At 51.8% G+C, this 16,061-nt stretch overlaps 8 protein-coding genes across 8 annotated transcripts; 1 reads left to right on the top strand and 7 right to left on the bottom strand.

Moving 5' to 3' along the window:
• Window positions 1-28: 28 nt before the first annotated feature.
• Window positions 29-2,127, bottom strand: BO87DRAFT_373363 (amino acid transporter). Its single transcript, XM_025622525.1, has 5 exons — window positions 1,752-2,127; window positions 1,575-1,683; window positions 1,395-1,510; window positions 1,069-1,311; window positions 29-1,009 (listed from the first exon to the last, which is right to left on the bottom strand). Exons 1-5 carry the CDS (start codon window positions 1,867-1,869, stop codon window positions 186-188), a joined length of 1,410 nt encoding a protein of 469 aa, XP_025483133.1. The 5' UTR covers window positions 1,870-2,127; the 3' UTR covers window positions 29-185.
• Window positions 2,128-3,345: 1,218 nt separating this feature from the next.
• On the bottom strand, window positions 3,346-4,955 carry BO87DRAFT_422528 (metabolite transport protein; the record flags this gene model as incomplete). Its single annotated transcript, XM_025627122.1, has 3 exons — window positions 3,346-4,269; window positions 4,369-4,740; window positions 4,830-4,955. The coding sequence occupies 3 exons, from the start codon at window positions 4,953-4,955 to the stop codon at window positions 3,346-3,348; spliced, it is 1,422 nt and encodes a 473-aa protein (XP_025483132.1).
• A 943-nt stretch (window positions 4,956-5,898) lies between these two features.
• On the bottom strand, window positions 5,899-6,918 carry BO87DRAFT_373360 (seipin co-factor family protein). Its single transcript, XM_025622524.1, has one exon. It carries the CDS (start codon window positions 6,711-6,713, stop codon window positions 6,033-6,035), a length of 681 nt encoding a protein of 226 aa, XP_025483131.1. The 5' UTR covers window positions 6,714-6,918; the 3' UTR covers window positions 5,899-6,032.
• Window positions 6,919-7,206: 288 nt separating this feature from the next.
• On the bottom strand, window positions 7,207-9,073 carry BO87DRAFT_351509 (aminotriazole resistance protein; the record flags this gene model as incomplete). Its single annotated transcript, XM_025621138.1, has 3 exons — window positions 8,670-9,073; window positions 8,137-8,646; window positions 7,207-8,071 (listed from the first exon to the last, which is right to left on the bottom strand). Exons 1-3 carry the CDS (start codon window positions 8,990-8,992, stop codon window positions 7,207-7,209), a joined length of 1,698 nt encoding a protein of 565 aa, XP_025483130.1. The 5' UTR covers window positions 8,993-9,073.
• A 1,327-nt stretch (window positions 9,074-10,400) lies between these two features.
• BO87DRAFT_373359 (WW domain-containing protein) lies at window positions 10,401-11,286 on the bottom strand. The gene is made up of 2 exons (XM_025622523.1): window positions 11,117-11,286; window positions 10,401-11,039 (listed from the first exon to the last, which is right to left on the bottom strand). The coding sequence occupies exons 1-2, from the start codon at window positions 11,182-11,184 to the stop codon at window positions 10,499-10,501; spliced, it is 609 nt and encodes a 202-aa protein (XP_025483129.1). The 5' UTR covers window positions 11,185-11,286; the 3' UTR covers window positions 10,401-10,498.
• Window positions 11,287-12,056: 770 nt separating this feature from the next.
• Window positions 12,057-12,590, bottom strand: BO87DRAFT_373358 (uncharacterized protein). Its single transcript, XM_025622522.1, has 2 exons — window positions 12,230-12,590; window positions 12,057-12,178 (listed from the first exon to the last, which is right to left on the bottom strand). Exons 1-2 carry the CDS (start codon window positions 12,459-12,461, stop codon window positions 12,108-12,110), a joined length of 303 nt encoding a protein of 100 aa, XP_025483128.1. The 5' UTR covers window positions 12,462-12,590; the 3' UTR covers window positions 12,057-12,107.
• A 1,331-nt stretch (window positions 12,591-13,921) lies between these two features.
• On the top strand, window positions 13,922-14,577 carry BO87DRAFT_393918 (uncharacterized protein; the record flags this gene model as incomplete). Its single annotated transcript, XM_025625085.1, has 2 exons — window positions 13,922-14,440; window positions 14,542-14,577. 2 exons carry the CDS (start codon window positions 13,922-13,924, stop codon window positions 14,575-14,577), a joined length of 555 nt encoding a protein of 184 aa, XP_025483127.1.
• Window positions 14,578-14,693: 116 nt separating this feature from the next.
• BO87DRAFT_351508 (Kelch repeat protein) lies at window positions 14,694-15,948 on the bottom strand. Its single transcript, XM_025621137.1, has 2 exons — window positions 15,750-15,948; window positions 14,694-15,678 (listed from the first exon to the last, which is right to left on the bottom strand). The coding sequence occupies exons 1-2, from the start codon at window positions 15,907-15,909 to the stop codon at window positions 14,816-14,818; spliced, it is 1,023 nt and encodes a 340-aa protein (XP_025483126.1). The 5' UTR covers window positions 15,910-15,948; the 3' UTR covers window positions 14,694-14,815.
• Between the last annotated feature and the right edge of the window lie 113 nt (window positions 15,949-16,061).

Genomic DNA, 16,061 nt, shown 5'->3' with positions numbered 1-16,061 from the left:
TCGTGTTAGACGCCCAGTACGTTGTGCTGACGGAAGGAACAGCCCCTCTGGCTAAAATTATGGGAAGTAATATCTATAAATCTCGATAATGGAGGAGAGAGTCATGATCATAACAACCTTGGCGGAGCATGCTGACGCAACGAGGAATCAATACAAGGAGTAAGAAAGAAGAATCACAGCGCCCATTAGATCCCCAGACTGGCACAACTAAACGCCGGGGAAACCGATCCCGAATAATCCGTGATGATGGCCTCTACTGCCGCATACAATCCCGGTCCCAACAGAAACAAGCCACAAGCCATGACGAAGACATGCAGTAGGGTCATCGCGGTGCGCCCGAGTCCCACAAAAAGCTTCCCCCGGTAGAGATGCCAGTAGGCCACCGCGAAGAAGATGAAGCCGAAAAAGGAGTCAAAGGCGGCACCTAGCAACGAGAGAAAGTCGCCCATGCTGGGAACGACCTCGGAGAAGATGAATCCCACCACCCAGATGCCAATCATGACCAGGGCCCAGACGCCCCAGCCCACGACGGTGTTGCTGTGCGCGTGTCTGGAGGTGCCCAGGAGATGGGAATAGATGAACTTGGCGGTGACATTGGCGTAAATGGCGCCGATGATCAGCGTGGGCACGATGACAAAACCGAACGAGGCCTTCCTGTACACCGCGAGGCCCAGACTGCCAAAGGCGGGCGCAGTGGCGTATTGGCCCAGATAGTGAAAGCCGATGGCGGGCGGCATGATGAAGAGGATAGTGGAAATGGTAGCCAGGACCGCCAGTGACTTGGGGAAGTCCTCCGGATGCTCCATCTCGGCGATGAAGGTGGGGAAGAGAATCTGCGGCACCCAGAGGAAGGTGATGTTCAAGACGGCATTCATGCAATCCACCCAGCTGGTGCCAGGCAAGGGGAAGGCGTATGTTCGCACAGGTCCATCGGTCGGATAATCCAGGGGAGCCTTCTCGATGCCAGCGAAAATAAGGAACAACAGGATGGCAATGCCCATGCAGGCCGCTGACATTGTTAGCGAAATACAAGGCGCAGACATTGCAGTGGAGTGGATTATAACTTACCCGAAAACATCGACATGAAGGAAACATGATGCAGGGTTCGCGGAGCGGACAGGACGATGCCCATGACCATCACGATCGCGGAGAAGGTCACGGTACACAGAGAGTGATCAGACAAAGTATCCAGCACCTTGGCTCCAGTCAAGATATGGAAGCCAATCAGCAGGATGTTGTTAGCCAGCAACATGAAGCCGGAAAAGATGTATGCGGTTTGGCTTTTGCCGAAGACATAGTAGCCAAAGTCACCTGTTCCGGGGAAGACAAACTCGAGTCAGCCTCAATATTCCATCACAGGGGTCATAGGGGAGAGGGAGAGAGGAGTTACTGACAAATGTTTTTGATTTGCGGGTGCTTCATGATGTACTTGTGCATGGTGAGGGAAGTGACCCAGAAGAGAGCGCCGGACACAACCATGGTAATGATGCCGGGTACCCAACCCAGTACGCTAAGGGGACCCAATGATGGTGGTTAGTTCGCGGGCCAATAGACGAAAATCTCTGTTGACTTACGAGAGTGACCAGGATTGAGCCATGATAGCCAGACAGACTTGGTCTCCGGCAAGCAACCAGGCGGCCTTTTGCCAGGACATGGTTCGGAGTTGAATCTCATGTTGATGGTCTATATCCCGCCATCCCAGCGACTTAGTCTCGGTCTTCCCAAAGATGTCGAATTGAGTTGCAGCTTACCTTCGGTCACCAAGGCATTCCAGATCTCGATGGAAGTGGACTCATCGGATGTCAGCTCGGCCACATCAGTGGGCGCCTCTTCCAGCTTCTCCTGGCGATACATCGGAGGAGCCGTCATGGTGTAGGGTGAGAACTGCTGGAAACCAACTAGCAGATTCTAGTGGGAAGTTGATTTGATCGGAATGCAAGGATCGACGAGCCCTGCAGCAGAAGAAGTATTTAATTTATCGAGTAGTTAAACAAACGTTAAGAGAAGTGAGGGAGAGAGACAAGAGAGAAGAATCTGGTAGGGATAGTTTGAGGATATCGAAGGTTTGATTGGCAGGCGAGGCGGAAGTGGATATGGCGTGATAAGCCCCAAAATGGCGAGGAGAACATTTTCGTTGCTTCGATTGCGGGCTGGATCGTATAGCTATCGCGTTAGTTTATCTAGTTTATCTACAATGTATTCTGTCTGGCTTATCGTCTCCCCGCGTGGGTCGCGTGTCAGCCCGTCTTGACCTATCCTGCTCGCTACTAAACTATTTCGATCGTCCCGGTCGCATGTCATCATCATGGCTGCTACGGGCTGGAATGGCGTGAATTGCATCCATCGTGGTTCTTCACAGAACTCCCCACTCTCAGCACAACATTTATTGGATCTTCCGAAGTGAACTTGTTTTGTCATAATGTTCTCTCGATTACACTCACCATTTTCGGAAAGGCTCGGAGTGACTGAGATGGCAGTGACCAACAAGTAACGGCAGTCTCCTTGGTCACATCTCACCATGACCAATACTTCTCGGTCTGCTCATTCGTGAAGAAAGTAATCGACGGTCCGACCGGTGAATTATTCCCGGAACTCAATTGAAGAAATGCGGCACGTGGTTAGATAAATATGGTACTGCAGGCACTCGCTGAATAGAGCAGCCAATCCCATCTTCGGCTTGCAGCTTAGCTGAATATCTGATTGCTAGTAAGCTGCACAGTGGTGATCAGGCACCTTCGAAGGTTATGTCAAATCATCAATGACAGGGTCTCATCGTGTCGCCTGCGAAACGTGTTACCGGCACTACATCACAAGTACCCTCTCACAATGCGTTGGACCGGTAGCGCAAAGCATTGAAGGAGGAGGAAAAGAGCTAATGGTATCGCACAGGATCCAGTCGTATCCTGGCCATTCCCCTCGGTTATGTTGCGCGCCCATCTTCTGCTGCTAGCAATCGGCTGGGCTGGGGTACTACATGCCCTACCTAACCCGCGAAACCAAGGAACCATCAACAAGCGCCTTCCGTATACTTCCGACGAGAGTTTTCACCCTACCGAAAACGGGCTGAACATGTAGTGGTTACGAGGAATGGGGGCATGGAAACGAGGCACCCAGCAGATCTTTCTGGACTAGCGGACTCTGAGAACACAGCTATCCACCTGGGCCCGGCTGGGGGATGGATTAGCATAGAATAGCTTCGAAGGAAACATAGGAGTTTGATACGCCTACGACTAGGATAGGTCATGTGAGCGAATCTAACAGTCGATAGCGCCGTCATAATCGTTGTCATTTCACATTTCAGATATAAACGCTGTCTATACAGACATATATACTAGTAAGTATAGATTAGTATTTCTTCTCCATCACGAACCCATGCCCAGCCAAATACTCTTCCAGCTCGCGATCCTCCTTCTCCAGATCCAACTTCCCGCTTTCCGGCAGGAACCAGTACACAATCATGCCCAGAATCGCCACGCCACCGAGAAGGTAAAATGTGGCGCTATCTCCCGCGGCATCCTGCAAGGGTGTAAAACATTGCGTGCCCACCGCCGCTCCCGTGCGACCGAAAGCCGTAGCCACACTGTATCCCATGCCGCGCATGGCGGTGGGGAAGGATTCGGTGGAGATGAGGCCAATCGTAGCGCCCGGCCCCATGTGTCCAAAGGCCTGTAGCAGTCCGTAGAGCACCACAAAGGCCGCGATGTGCTGAGAGAGCTTGGCGTAGGTGCCACCGATGATGAAGCCTAGGACCACGTAGCCCGCGAATCCGGCCATTCCGGTGTACCGGCGACCGATCGAATTGGTCAGCCAGGCGCCGACGATGACGCCGGGGACGGGCAGTGCAGCCAGGATGACTTGCCAGATGGCGGTCGTCTGGATGTTGCCATCCTTGACGAGCGAGGAGATGATGGTGCTCGACATGATGCTGTTGGGGAAATTGATAAAGTCGTAGAGGAAGAAGGCCAGCGAGGTGGTGAAGAGGCGCTTCCAGTAGCGGCGCACCAGTACCCAGTAGAATCGGGCGGGCTTCCGCTGGCGCTTGAAGTTGGAATGGTGGTACAAGGTCGAGTCGGTCATGAAAAACCGCAAGACCATGATGATGGCGGGCAAGATGGTGGCAATGCTGTAGATGGCGTGAAAGGTGACGGGCAGGTTGTTGTTGGTGGCCTTGAGGCAGATCAGGTAGATGATCATCAAAATGGGAGAGGCGGTGGTGGCCATCAGCGTGGTGAAGGAGACGAAGACGGGGCCTCGGTAGCGGCGCTTGAACTACATACAAACATCTGGTTTAGCTGCACATTCTTGAAGTTCTTCATCGTGGTCTGCTTCCTAGTGCGCTGGCAGGGGAGAAAGGGACGGGAAACATACATCGTCAGATTCTTCCAGACCGGCCGCAGCACTGGGAGGGTATTCCCCGCCCACGCCAAACCCACAGATGCCACGGACGATGACAAAGTACCAGAGCATGTTGTGAGAAGGGTGCACCTGCAGGGCCAGGGTGGCCATCAGCGTGGAGATGGTGACCAGGCCCGAGGTGAAGAGGAGACCCGCGCGTCGGGAGGCCATGTCGGAGACGTATCCCAGCACAACCACTCCCAGGATAGCACCGATGAGCAGGGAATTGCTGATGCGGGTCTGCATCTCCGATGGGTAGCCGGATTTGCCCAGCAGCTTCTTGAAGATGACATTGGTGGGGTTGGCCAATTGGTTTTGAAAGCCATCACTGAAATTGGCGATATACTGTCAGAGAAACTGGTTAGCGACGCGTTCTCCGAAAAATCTTAGTCGGGGAAGAGAGGAAAATGAAAGTTCATCGGCTTTTGACTCACGCAGCTCAGGATGGTCAAATTGCTCTGCCAACGCGTGGGACGGTAGGCTGCCGGCAAACCATTTTCCATCTCCTGGTCGGCCACCACCGTTTCTGTCGCCCTCTTGTCGGATGTGCTTTCGCGCATTGGCTGGAATTTCTGCAGACTGACTTTGCGGAGGGATCAAACTGGTGCCCCTGGAGGGTAGGAACAGGGCAGAAATTTAAGTTGGGGGGAAGCTTTGGCGGGAGCCCTACAACAGGCCCCGGCACCGGCCGCGGAACCGATTATCATCAGATAAAAAAGATAGTAGAGAAGACCCAGTTCCGATAATGTCCGATGCTCTGGTTGGCCGATTAGATGGAGTTAAGCATTCTTCTCTGCTCAGGTCATTCAATCTCCGCGGGGAGGAGAAGGAAAAGAATGGTTGATTACTGGCCAATGACTAACCATGGTCGATCCCCGAGCCAGATGGAGGAGAGGAGAGGATGATCCCCACTTACTTTCCCATTGCTTCCTTTACCTAAAATGCTGATATCATATCCCTAATTTCAACACTTACGATGAAGAATCAACACTGAGGCTGTCCTGAAGACGAGGGGAGGGGGCCGTGAAAGAAGCAGAAAAAAAAAATCTTGTTGGACCCTGTTGGACGACCGACTTGCCGTGCGTCGGTACGTAAGGTGCACAACTAGTATTCAGTGAATATCTAGAGAGGGCTGAACTACTTTGTAGTGTTGAAATTAGTGCGAGAAAGGATAGAAGAAAAAGAAAAGAAAGAGGGGCATGCTGGGCCTCCCCGGTGAGCCATGATTCCAGACTCTTGTCACCTCAGGCTAGAAAATAAAGAAAAAATTTGACCGCAGTAGCCGAGATTGTGTGTGTCAGCGGAAATGCTTCGGAGATTCTGGGCTAGACAGGAACAACTCATTACTAACATCTAATATAACAACTTGATAGTAGTACTGCTCACTTAGTAGTCAAGGACTCAAATGTTTAATTACTACAATCATATCGCATATACTACTATTTGATGCAGTCAACGGCTACTACGAATGTGCACTTCAAGGACATCTCGAACGAGCTACTGCTTCAAAATATATTTACAATCTGAATAGAACTAACCGACTATAGATACAAGAAGAACTGACAAATTCGAGCATTAAGATAGTCATGAATCATCAACCATCAACGGAATGAAGAGCATCCACCATCATTATCACCTTACTGTGCTTTCTTCTCTGGGGCTCCATCTTGTCCTTCTGCCGACTGCTGATCCTGACCCTCCGGCGATGGCATGCGCGATAGCCAGAACCGAGAGATCAACCCGCCCAGGTATTTTTCATCGATCCACTTGACGAGGCCGTACAGCAACCAACCCCAACCCCACAGTGACACGCCCATCATGCTGGCCACCAGGAGTACCGGCCCCAGGATGAGAACCGACAGTATCGCCCAGAGAAGAATGGCGACCGCAGCGAAGACAAAGACCCCCGCGAGAAAGACGAGTAAGGGCACACCGCAGCAGATGGCCTGGCAGATGAGAAAGGTGGTGCTGGCGGGACGGCGCGCGGCCTCATCGTACAGCCAGGCCTGGCGCGGTGCTGGGAGGATCCAGGAAAGCAGTCCGGCGAGATGGGCTTCGAAGCGATCGAGCAGACGGGGGAGGGACTGGCGACACCACTGCTGGAGAGGCGCCAGCACGGGTCCGTTGTTGGTGTCGTCGCGCTGTGCATCATGGATGTGATCCGAATCGCCAGGAAATTCACCGGGGAGGACCGAGTCGGACAAGTGAGTGGCAGTTTGCGTGGTGGTGTCCTGGGTTTGCTGGACGGTGGATTTGAGGTCATTGGTCAACTTGGGCGGACGGCCAGCCAGGTTGCCGGTCGCGGAACTGAGAGACATGGCGGGAGATGTTGGAGATGGCGGAACGAGAGCCAGTAGGTCAGGGAGAAGGGAAGGTGAGATGAAATGAAATTGTCGAGAGAATCAAAAGAGGAAGCGAGATTGCGAAGGGAGATTTCGAGGACAGATAGTTCATCTGGAAGGGGAGCAGGAAGAGTAGCGAAGCAATGACGTATAGGGCGGGGGGAATCCAGGGTTGCCCTGACGGATGGACTGACACAACCAACTGACATTCATCGCTGTAGAACTCTAAATCGTCTCCAAATGGTATCTGGTACCTACTTATTTTATCTACTGCTTCTCATAGCATATTTCTCCCTCCATTCAGGAGACAACCTCCTTCGCCTGTGACGTCACTGCTCTCCTGCAGCACATCCTTGGGGATAGTTGGTACCTAACACAATCCTAGAGAATCACAATAAACATGTGGCACAATGGGCTGGATTTTCATCTATACGGGACACAAGGCACATGAGGTATCCCCTATCTTTGCCTATACAGTCGAATTAATATGTTCATCCCCGATCGCTTCCTGCTTAGTTCTGCGTCGCCCACACCAACTGCTTCGCTTCCCCACCGCCGCCTGCGCCTTGTCATCCCCACCATGTCCCTGTCTTCCGATACGTAAAAAGGCACACAAGGGCATACCGATGGCCGATATTCCAGCACAGTAGAGCAATGTGGCACTGTACGGGGCGATTGCATCCCCGGCAAAGTACCCATGGCTGGTGGGCCCGCCCGCCTCGACGGCATCGAAGATGGCCGTGCTGATGCCCATCCCGATCGTCACGCACAGCTTGGTCACCGTCTGCAAGATACCACCAGCAATACTCTGCTGGTCGGCTGGCAATGCGCTCATTACATACATGTTTGCGACGCAGAACTGAAAATCCGCCCCCACCACCGCCAGCAGCAATCCGGGGAAGATAAATGCCCAGTAGCTGCTGCTCGAATGCTGCAGTCCCATGAGCAGAAAGGCCCCCGTGTACGCCGTAGCCCCGATCGTCATGAGCAGCGTGTTGGACACCCGATGCATGATGAGCCCCGCCACAATGTTGACCAGGATGCCGCCAATCGCCATGGGGAGCAGGTGCACGGCCACCATGAGGGCGGAGTAGTGCCGGAGTTCCTGCAGAAACAGCGAGATCCAGAAGGTCATGATGGGGAAGGCGAGAAAGCCCAGCAGCAGAATCGTGATGACCAAGGAGAAGTCCCGGTCGCGCCAGATGAACATGGGCACTAAGGGGTATTCATACCAACGCTCCCAGAAGACGAAGCCAGCTATGAACAGCGCGCCCAGAATGAGCAGTACGAGCACGTATGGTGTTTTCCACCCAGAAGGGGCATCCGAGCCAAGACTAGAACCGATTCCACTGTCAGTCTTGAAAGATGAGGATATGATGAGGACAGTCAGGTAACGCACCTCAAGGCGCCAGAAAACATGCCAATCCCGGCGATGGTCAGAATGGTCCCGAAGACGTCGAATTTCTTCAGAGCGAGAAGGGACAGAGGCTCCTTGGCCCCATGGTCCGTCGGCACTACCCAGACTGCGACCGCCACAACCACGACGTAAATGATCGCCAACAAGAAGAAGCTCGCTCGCCAGTTGAACAGCTGGGTCGCGATACCCGAGAAGATGGTCCCAAATACGAAGCCCAAAGGATTGCCGGCGCTGAAACAGGCAAACACCCGATTCTTGCGCTTGGACGGGCGCGGGTAGAGGTTGGCCAGCATCCCCTGCGCCGGCGGAATCGAGGCAGCCGACATCAGACCCATCACACCGTTCAACACGTCCAGTTGCAGGGGCTTCTGGGAAAATCCGGCACCCAGAGCGAAGACAGCGTAGAAGACGAGACTGCCGAGAAAGAGTGTCTTGCGGCCAAACAGGTCTGCCAGGCGGCCGAAGCAGAGGAGAAAGGAGCCACAGGCGAGCCTAGAGTTTGCTCATCATTAGACACACGGATATGCGAAGAGACATAGAGGAGGAAAGGAGGGATGGCGCACGAGGAGGAACCGGCCAGCCAGGTGAGTTCAGCGGTGGTCATGCCCAGATCTGTCTGCACTTGCGCGGTGAGGACGGTGACACTGCCGGTCAGGAGTGAGGACATGGCAATGGCCATGGTGGCCACGGCGACAAAGAGGATCTCCTGAACGGTGGAGGAAAAGACCGCGGGACGAGCCTCATCGTTGAGTGGTGATTCGTGGAGTGCCGTGGTGGAGGACGGGCCCTTCTCCTGCGCGCTGGACATGTTGGACTCCATTTCGCCCATGTTCGCCATTAAGAGCGATGGCGTGAAGGGTTGAGGGAAGATTGTCGAAGAAGTAAGTAGTCGTCCGAGGATAGCTGACGGTGGGAGGGGGGAATTGAAAGAGGAAGGCGTAATTGGTGCCACCTTTGGTGCCACCCCAAGAACCAGTGAAGGGAAAGAAAGGTATAGACAACAAATTAATTATTCACTAACAAAAATCCCAGTAAACTAGTTTAACTCGACTAGTTAGTCGCTTCTCACGCGGCTTACGAAAGACGCGGGGAATTTCCGCAGCGAGATCGGCAAACCCGCCAACTGGTTCAAATGTTGCACGGCAGATCTCTGCTTGGTTGACACCGCCAGTTGAGAAAGACTGAGGTCAAGGCTGATCGCTTGTCCAAAGTGGCGAGAACTTTGTAGACTTGGAGAGCGTAAGATGGCATCAATGTATGATTGTAAGTATCTTGGTCTGCTAATCCTCCAAAGATGCACCAGCACCAACAAGCCGGGGTGTCGGTCAGATCATCGTGTATCGGGGCCAGAAAAGCCAAGGAGGGCCGGAAACCGAGACCCGTAAGCTCCAGTCAAGCTGCAGGTCTTGTCCGGGAATACCAGCAATCACAACACGAGGATCACTTGCAACTTACTGGTCTGCCACTGGGGATACCCAGGTGTCGAAGAGGTGAATTGAGTGGTTGTTGTGTTCCGATTCTTGCCACCCTAGGTCTACTAAGTACAATACAGTGATGGTTGGTGGGATTCTACCACTCACTGGCTTTCTTTTCCGATCGGAGTCTAACTTGTTCAACCATGAGATAAATCGCCGAGGCCTTCTGCAGGAGCAAAGGATGGTGGACTCAATGAGTCAAGCAACATGAAGAATCTATCATTACACCCTTTGGTCTAATATGATAGACATGTCGGGTGGGGTCTTTCGGTCTAGCTGGCATCCAGCGGACTTTAACAGTGATATTTTGCGTCTTGTGGGGTGTGGGGACCCTATATCCCCATCAGAATTAATATGCCTCTGAGAGATTCAAAGTTATTTAAAGTTTCATCCACAGGTGGACCCGGGCATCGTCTTCCAGACGTCCCTTGGATCGGGGTTTAGCCCACTGCGGGGAGCATACCCTTCCCCTCCCCTGTTAATTAGTATGCACGGACAATCCATGGCAATAATGCCCAGAAGAGAAGTGGATTTAGCCCCGCTCTCCCAACATGTAAAACGGGACGAATTTTGCTAGGTATGACAAGATCTTGGCTGCCACTGCCTGCAGTGAGTCTATCTAATGAGGTTCTAGATTACGCTGTCAACCCACCAAGGGAGGAGAGAAAAAAAAATGAATCGTATCTTCCACCCCTCAACGCAGTGTACGAATACACCCACTTTTCCATCTTAAATCAATCGAAAGCTTAGTATCCACCGATATAGTGGCTGATGGAGTCTGTAATGAAGTCTATTGGGTATCGAGTTGGCATAAACATCTCTCCTACAAGGCATCATGTCGTCCTCGCGAGAATAATCACAATCAAGCACTAGAAGGGACCAAAACCTCCCCCAAAGTCGCCAAAGTCCGGTCCTGGCGGTGGTGGACCATCAAAATCATCCTTCAACGCCTCGATGCCTTCTCCGAGCAGAAATCCTCCCAGCAATCCTCCGCCCACTCCTAGGGCAGCAGCCCCCATCTTGCCCATGCCTTTCTTCTGCTTCTGATTGCGCGGGGCTTGGGCTTGATCGGGGCCGTTCTGGTAGGCATTGGGATACTGATTGGGGTAGGCAGGTTGCGGGGGATACGCAGGGTTATAGCCGTAGCCATTGTACCCGTACTGGGGCTGCGGGTAGCCATAGGGCCCTTCCCCTCGATTCGGCACATAGTTGGACTGCGACGCAGGTCGCGGGGAGGAGTAGTAGGCATCCGGACGATCCCGAGCTCGTGGATCGGGATCTTGTCGATCACGCGTGGTGGCCTCGTAACTGGGCGGGGGACCCTTGGGAGGGGGAGCCGCGCCATCAGGCTGAGCTGGTCGATCTGGTCGTTCCCATTGCGACCGTCCGGTGTGAAGATTGACATAGTACCTAAACAGTAACAGAGCCATTAGTACGGGAGGAGTTGAGAGAGAGGAAAAAGCGAAAACATCACGGTAGGTGCTTACCATTCCTGATATCGGTCATCAAATTCGGCTTTCCAGCCCTCGGGAACGATAGGGGCAGGTGGCGGCATTCTTGACACCTTATGAGTTGGGATAACTTCGGGGTATATTTTGATGAAATGAACGTTAGTACTGAAGTAAGTACTGGTCTATGTTGTGAATGAGAATGAAATGACAGACGGGACATACCGAGTGGATCTATATTTCCCTTTAAATAAGGCACCGGATATGGCGGGCCGAGTTGGCCGGCAAAGTATTTAGGCGCCTGCGCCACTTGACATCATCCCGAACACCGCAGAGGCTTGTCTATACCATGCCGAACAACTGGGGAACCACACTGGAGATGGCGAGGGCATCCAACGCATTCAATTTCATATTTCGCCGGCCGAAAGTCTTGTAGAGGCGGTGCAGCTGGCCAACGTGGCAACGAATCCCAGGGAGCCTTCCAGTGAATGTCCGAGCCACGAGGAACCACTCCTGTCACAATAGTATTAGGCTGATCCGATTATTCCTGAGAAGTTCCTCCCAGACTTCAAATATTCCCTCTGAAGAGGAATTCATAGATAGTACGTCGCTGTCGGTGTGTTGGCGGCGCAATTTACGTGATTCCCAGTAAGGTCTTCGATTGTGGCGGACTATCATCAACTTTATGCATCCGCTGGACTGTTTCCCCATTACATTCTCCGAATAGATGCCAGCATCTGGCCTTGTATAGGTGATGATAGCTCGACCATGGTGTATACCTCGGAAGAGAGTTATCTAGTTGGCGATTGGTAGGTTATTGAGGCCTGACGAACGAAAGTATCCACCGGGTTCCGGCTTCTCCGTGCAAACAGGCAGTTATATTCTTCCGGCGGCGATGTTTACGGCGTACATGAATGGGTCATGTTTCCTATAAACTGATTCCTGATATTTATTCTCCACACTATTGTTCTCCCTCCAGTGCAAATCAGCAGCCATACACGTCGTCCGGAGCTTGGAAGCCCCTCGGAGTCTAGTATAGGTTGTCATATATCCACGAATCAAGGAAACATGGCAGAAAATGAACGTCGATACCAGCCTCCGGTAAGATTTGAAAGCTTATGTGAGGTAAAACAGTCGATTAACACCCTCTAGCCTGGTCCTCCGCCAAATTACTACGCAGGTCCTCCTCCCCAAGTGCCCCAGCCAGCTGCGACCTATGGATATCCTCAAGGGCCGGCTTATCCACCACAAGGCCCACCACCACAGTCGATGCAATATCCAGCTCCGATGGCGGCTCAACAAGTCCCCCCAGGACGTATGCAGCAGAGTAACCAAGCGTCAGGAGAAGAGGAATGTTGCACAGGCCTTCTTTCGGCCTTTGCATGTTGTTGCTGTCTCGATCTGCTGTTGTGATTGGTATGCTTCTTTCGGGAGGGAATATAGCGGGGGTTACTGTGAACAGCTCAACTTACCGAATGGGCGAATTGGTCACTTTTGTATATTACGGTCGGTGCGTATATGCCAGCAGATGAATTATATAGGATAGACAATTAATCTTATTCACGAGTATGAGTCTCTGCCCCGGCTCTTGAACTAAGACTTTTTCAGACCCCCGTTCGCTCTGCTGGTCAAGAAAAATCGAGTTGAGAGTAAGCTCCGACTACCCTGCCGCAAATACATTTGCACCTGATTCTACGAATATAGCAAACAACCTTGAATGGTTAAATGACGTACTGCTTAACATCGTCGGCCCGGGGAAGAAATGCGAATGGCCGTACAATGTACAAATTGGTTGATATAATTGACCCTCATTTTCAGCTACTCAACGGGCCACCTTGGCTACACTCGTGGGGATCAGCATAGCCGACGGAGTCCGGTTCTCAGATGTCTCTCCATATAAGCGGGTGGATTCAATTTGCTGACCTAGTATGCAGGTAGACCCACAAGTAATATCCTTCTACCCATACTATCTTCTTTCAGCTGAGGCGCAGTTACTAGCCCGCTAAGACAATAAGCATTTATGTTTCATGATAGGGTAACCTAGGCGGGTATTTATCTACGCCATGTGCGATCTCCTCGCCAATGCTACATGGTCACTCGCTAAATTCACTTCCAAGAGACATGCGTTCGCCGAAATTTTTCATCCACAATGTATGAAATATCACTGGTTTCCTTTTTTTTTTTTTTTTTTTTTTTTTTTTTTTTTTTTTTTTTTCCCTTCTCCAGAATCAAATGCAGAGTTTGCCTAGCACTTAGTCTATACATGAGCGCGGAGCTGCCAAGGTGCATGTCTACTGGGCAGGTGTCTTCCTATCGCTGGAACCCTTGGACCCCTACATTAGCGCCAGAGCGTTTTGTGGTGAGGTATTTTGACAAAGCGTCTTTTTTTGTGATAGGGTAGGTTTCAAAATAATATAGCCTAATAAATAGCTTGAGTTGAGAATCCCAGCATGCTCTCTACCATTGGTTGCCTTGTTCCTTGGGCCAGAAGGTAACAGGTCATCATGTGTGAGGTATTCTGTGGGGTTGCCATTTAATTTCTATCAAGCTTTATCATGTCCCGTAAGGCGATCCATAGCATGAGAAGGATAGTATATGTTCGACCCACTTGTCCGAGGGTATATGACTGATATACCAGCAACCACTTCGTCAATATTTTGAGACTTTGATTTTGTACCAATACCCAACGACCGCGAGAACGTGAACTAAACTCAAATAAAGTGCCGCAATTTCTGGTTCCCCGGTGACGGTAAGCAATGACAACACTGCCCAAGTAAAGCGTATGAAAGACTGAGAATTTGAAACAAGAGAATTGTTCTCAGCTCAGCCACCCAACCCTGCTCAATGGTTGAACCCATTTCTGTCGAGCAGATCCCCATCCCACATAAGCAAAAGTCCGGGATGTCAAAGACGAAGACCCTGCTTCTCAACATTTTCATCATTCTGCTGTCGCTCTGCGCTGTAGTGGCTCTCATCGTCGCCTCGATCGCAATGAAAAAGACACGCGAGCTTGAAGACTTCAAGTCCTCGCTCTTCATCAGTGACCTGGAGCGCATTTTCAATAGCACGGCCTATGCTATTGCAAAAAGTGGACCAGATGCACCGGCATGCAGTAATCTTACTGCCGAGACTGTCACCGGCCAAACGACACTGCCTGGTGATTGTGTGTCTGTGAAAGAGAGCTATGATATGTGGGTGACCAGGCTGGCAGATAGCTGTGCTCCATATCTTATTGCCGAGGAGAATTGTACTGGTGCTTTTAGAGAGTTTGAGAAGTTGGCTACCCCTGCCTGTATCGTTGCAGCAGGAGGAGGCCGGTTGAGCGGGAAGGAGGGGACTTTTACAGGAGCTTTCAGATATCATGTACCTAGAGATCGGCCCCGTGAAGCTGCAAGATATAAGAAGGGAAGCGACAAGTATTGTCCTTTGACATAGATCGTTCGCTGAAATATTACGAAGTCAAGCTTGATGGGGCCGAGAACTGTGCTTTCTACTTATGACCGAGCCCGTTGCAGCCGGCACCTTGTTGTAAGGCTTTTTCATTTGGGGGATACTATCAATCGTGCGATGATTCGGATGGCCTACTATTTGAGTTCTCATGTCACATAGTGAAGCCCTCCAATCAATGACTGTTATTCTCCTACTAGCCTATTTAGTCATACGTCCAGACATGCCGCCACACTCAAAACCATTACATATGAGTCCAAGCGAAGATATCATTGCCAAACAACAGCAGGACTAGACAAAGTCTAGTCGCCACACATCATCCAACCGCTCATTTGTCTCAGCAAGTCCACCGTGAATTACTATGCTTCCAGGATTGGCATCTGATTCAGGGCCGATGACGTCCGCATCAAACCAGCCACGCGCCGGAGGTCTGTTTGGCTCCGCAATATCCACCTGTGTCCACCGCTGAAATTGGAGATCAAATGCCCATATATCCGCCAGCATCTTTCCGGCACCCTGGTGTCCCAGGCTACTGGGATCATGCTCGCCAAACATTGTTACCAGTGACTGCCTCCCACCGATTTTCGTGGCGAGCAAGCAGCCCACGCTTCGCGGACTAGGCCCGGAGATTCCATCCGATGCATAAGTGAAACTGGTCCACTCGTTCGTCTGTACATTGTACACGTCCAGGGATTCGCCTTGCTCCCTGGTCCCGTCAAAGCCGTTCATCCGGTAGATTCGCTGATCAGCGTACGCGATCGACGCGCCGCCTCGTTCCGGGCCGGGTGCCGGGGGCAACTCTAGCCATTGCCGAGAATGAATGTTGAACGCCCAAAGGTCGCGTAGACGACCACTGGATGGGCAGCCACCGTGCAGATAGATGGTGTCCGTGCCGTTATTGGTGAGCGTGTGGTAGCTGCGGCCCACAGGGTATTGCGAGTTCGAGGTTGCAGGAGCCAATTGGGACCAGGTGTTCTGGGTCGGATCAAAGACCCAGAAGGTGCCAGATTCCTCGATCGGGGCCATGGCGATACCGCCCCGACCAGAGAAGATGTAGAGTCTTCCAGCAAGCGCGGTCGAGGCGGAACCTACGCGGGGCTGGGGGTGACTGGCAGACGGGGAAGTCTGTATGATATTGTGGTTGCTGGATTTTGCTAGTTTGTGTCAATCAACGTATTGTCTTGATATATACTACTGACGGGTGACAGAGACTTTGGCGACTTACAAGCGTCCAAAGACAAACGGTACACCGCAGAATCAACTGGTTCTCGCGGCCGCAGCTCTCCGCCATAGATATATGCATTGCTGGCCAGGATTGCGAGAGTCTGGGATGATCTCTTAATAGAGACATCGGACAAGAGTTTGGTCCAAACAGCAGGTGGCATGGCGAGAAGATGTCTGTGAATTTAAAAAGAGGAAATAGGTGATGAGTGAATGGGACTCGAAATCTTGATGGTCAACCCGCTGCCTTTATAACCACGACCGTACCGAGTAGTATTATGGAAACATGGATAACATGGAAACATGACCAGCAATA

Source organism: Aspergillus neoniger, assembly GCF_003184625.1.
Source record: "Aspergillus neoniger CBS 115656 unplaced genomic scaffold BO87scaffold_5, whole genome shotgun sequence".
NCBI lineage: Eukaryota > Fungi > Ascomycota > Eurotiomycetes > Eurotiales > Aspergillaceae > Aspergillus > Aspergillus neoniger.
This window is presented reverse-complemented; position numbering and strand designations above follow the sequence as displayed.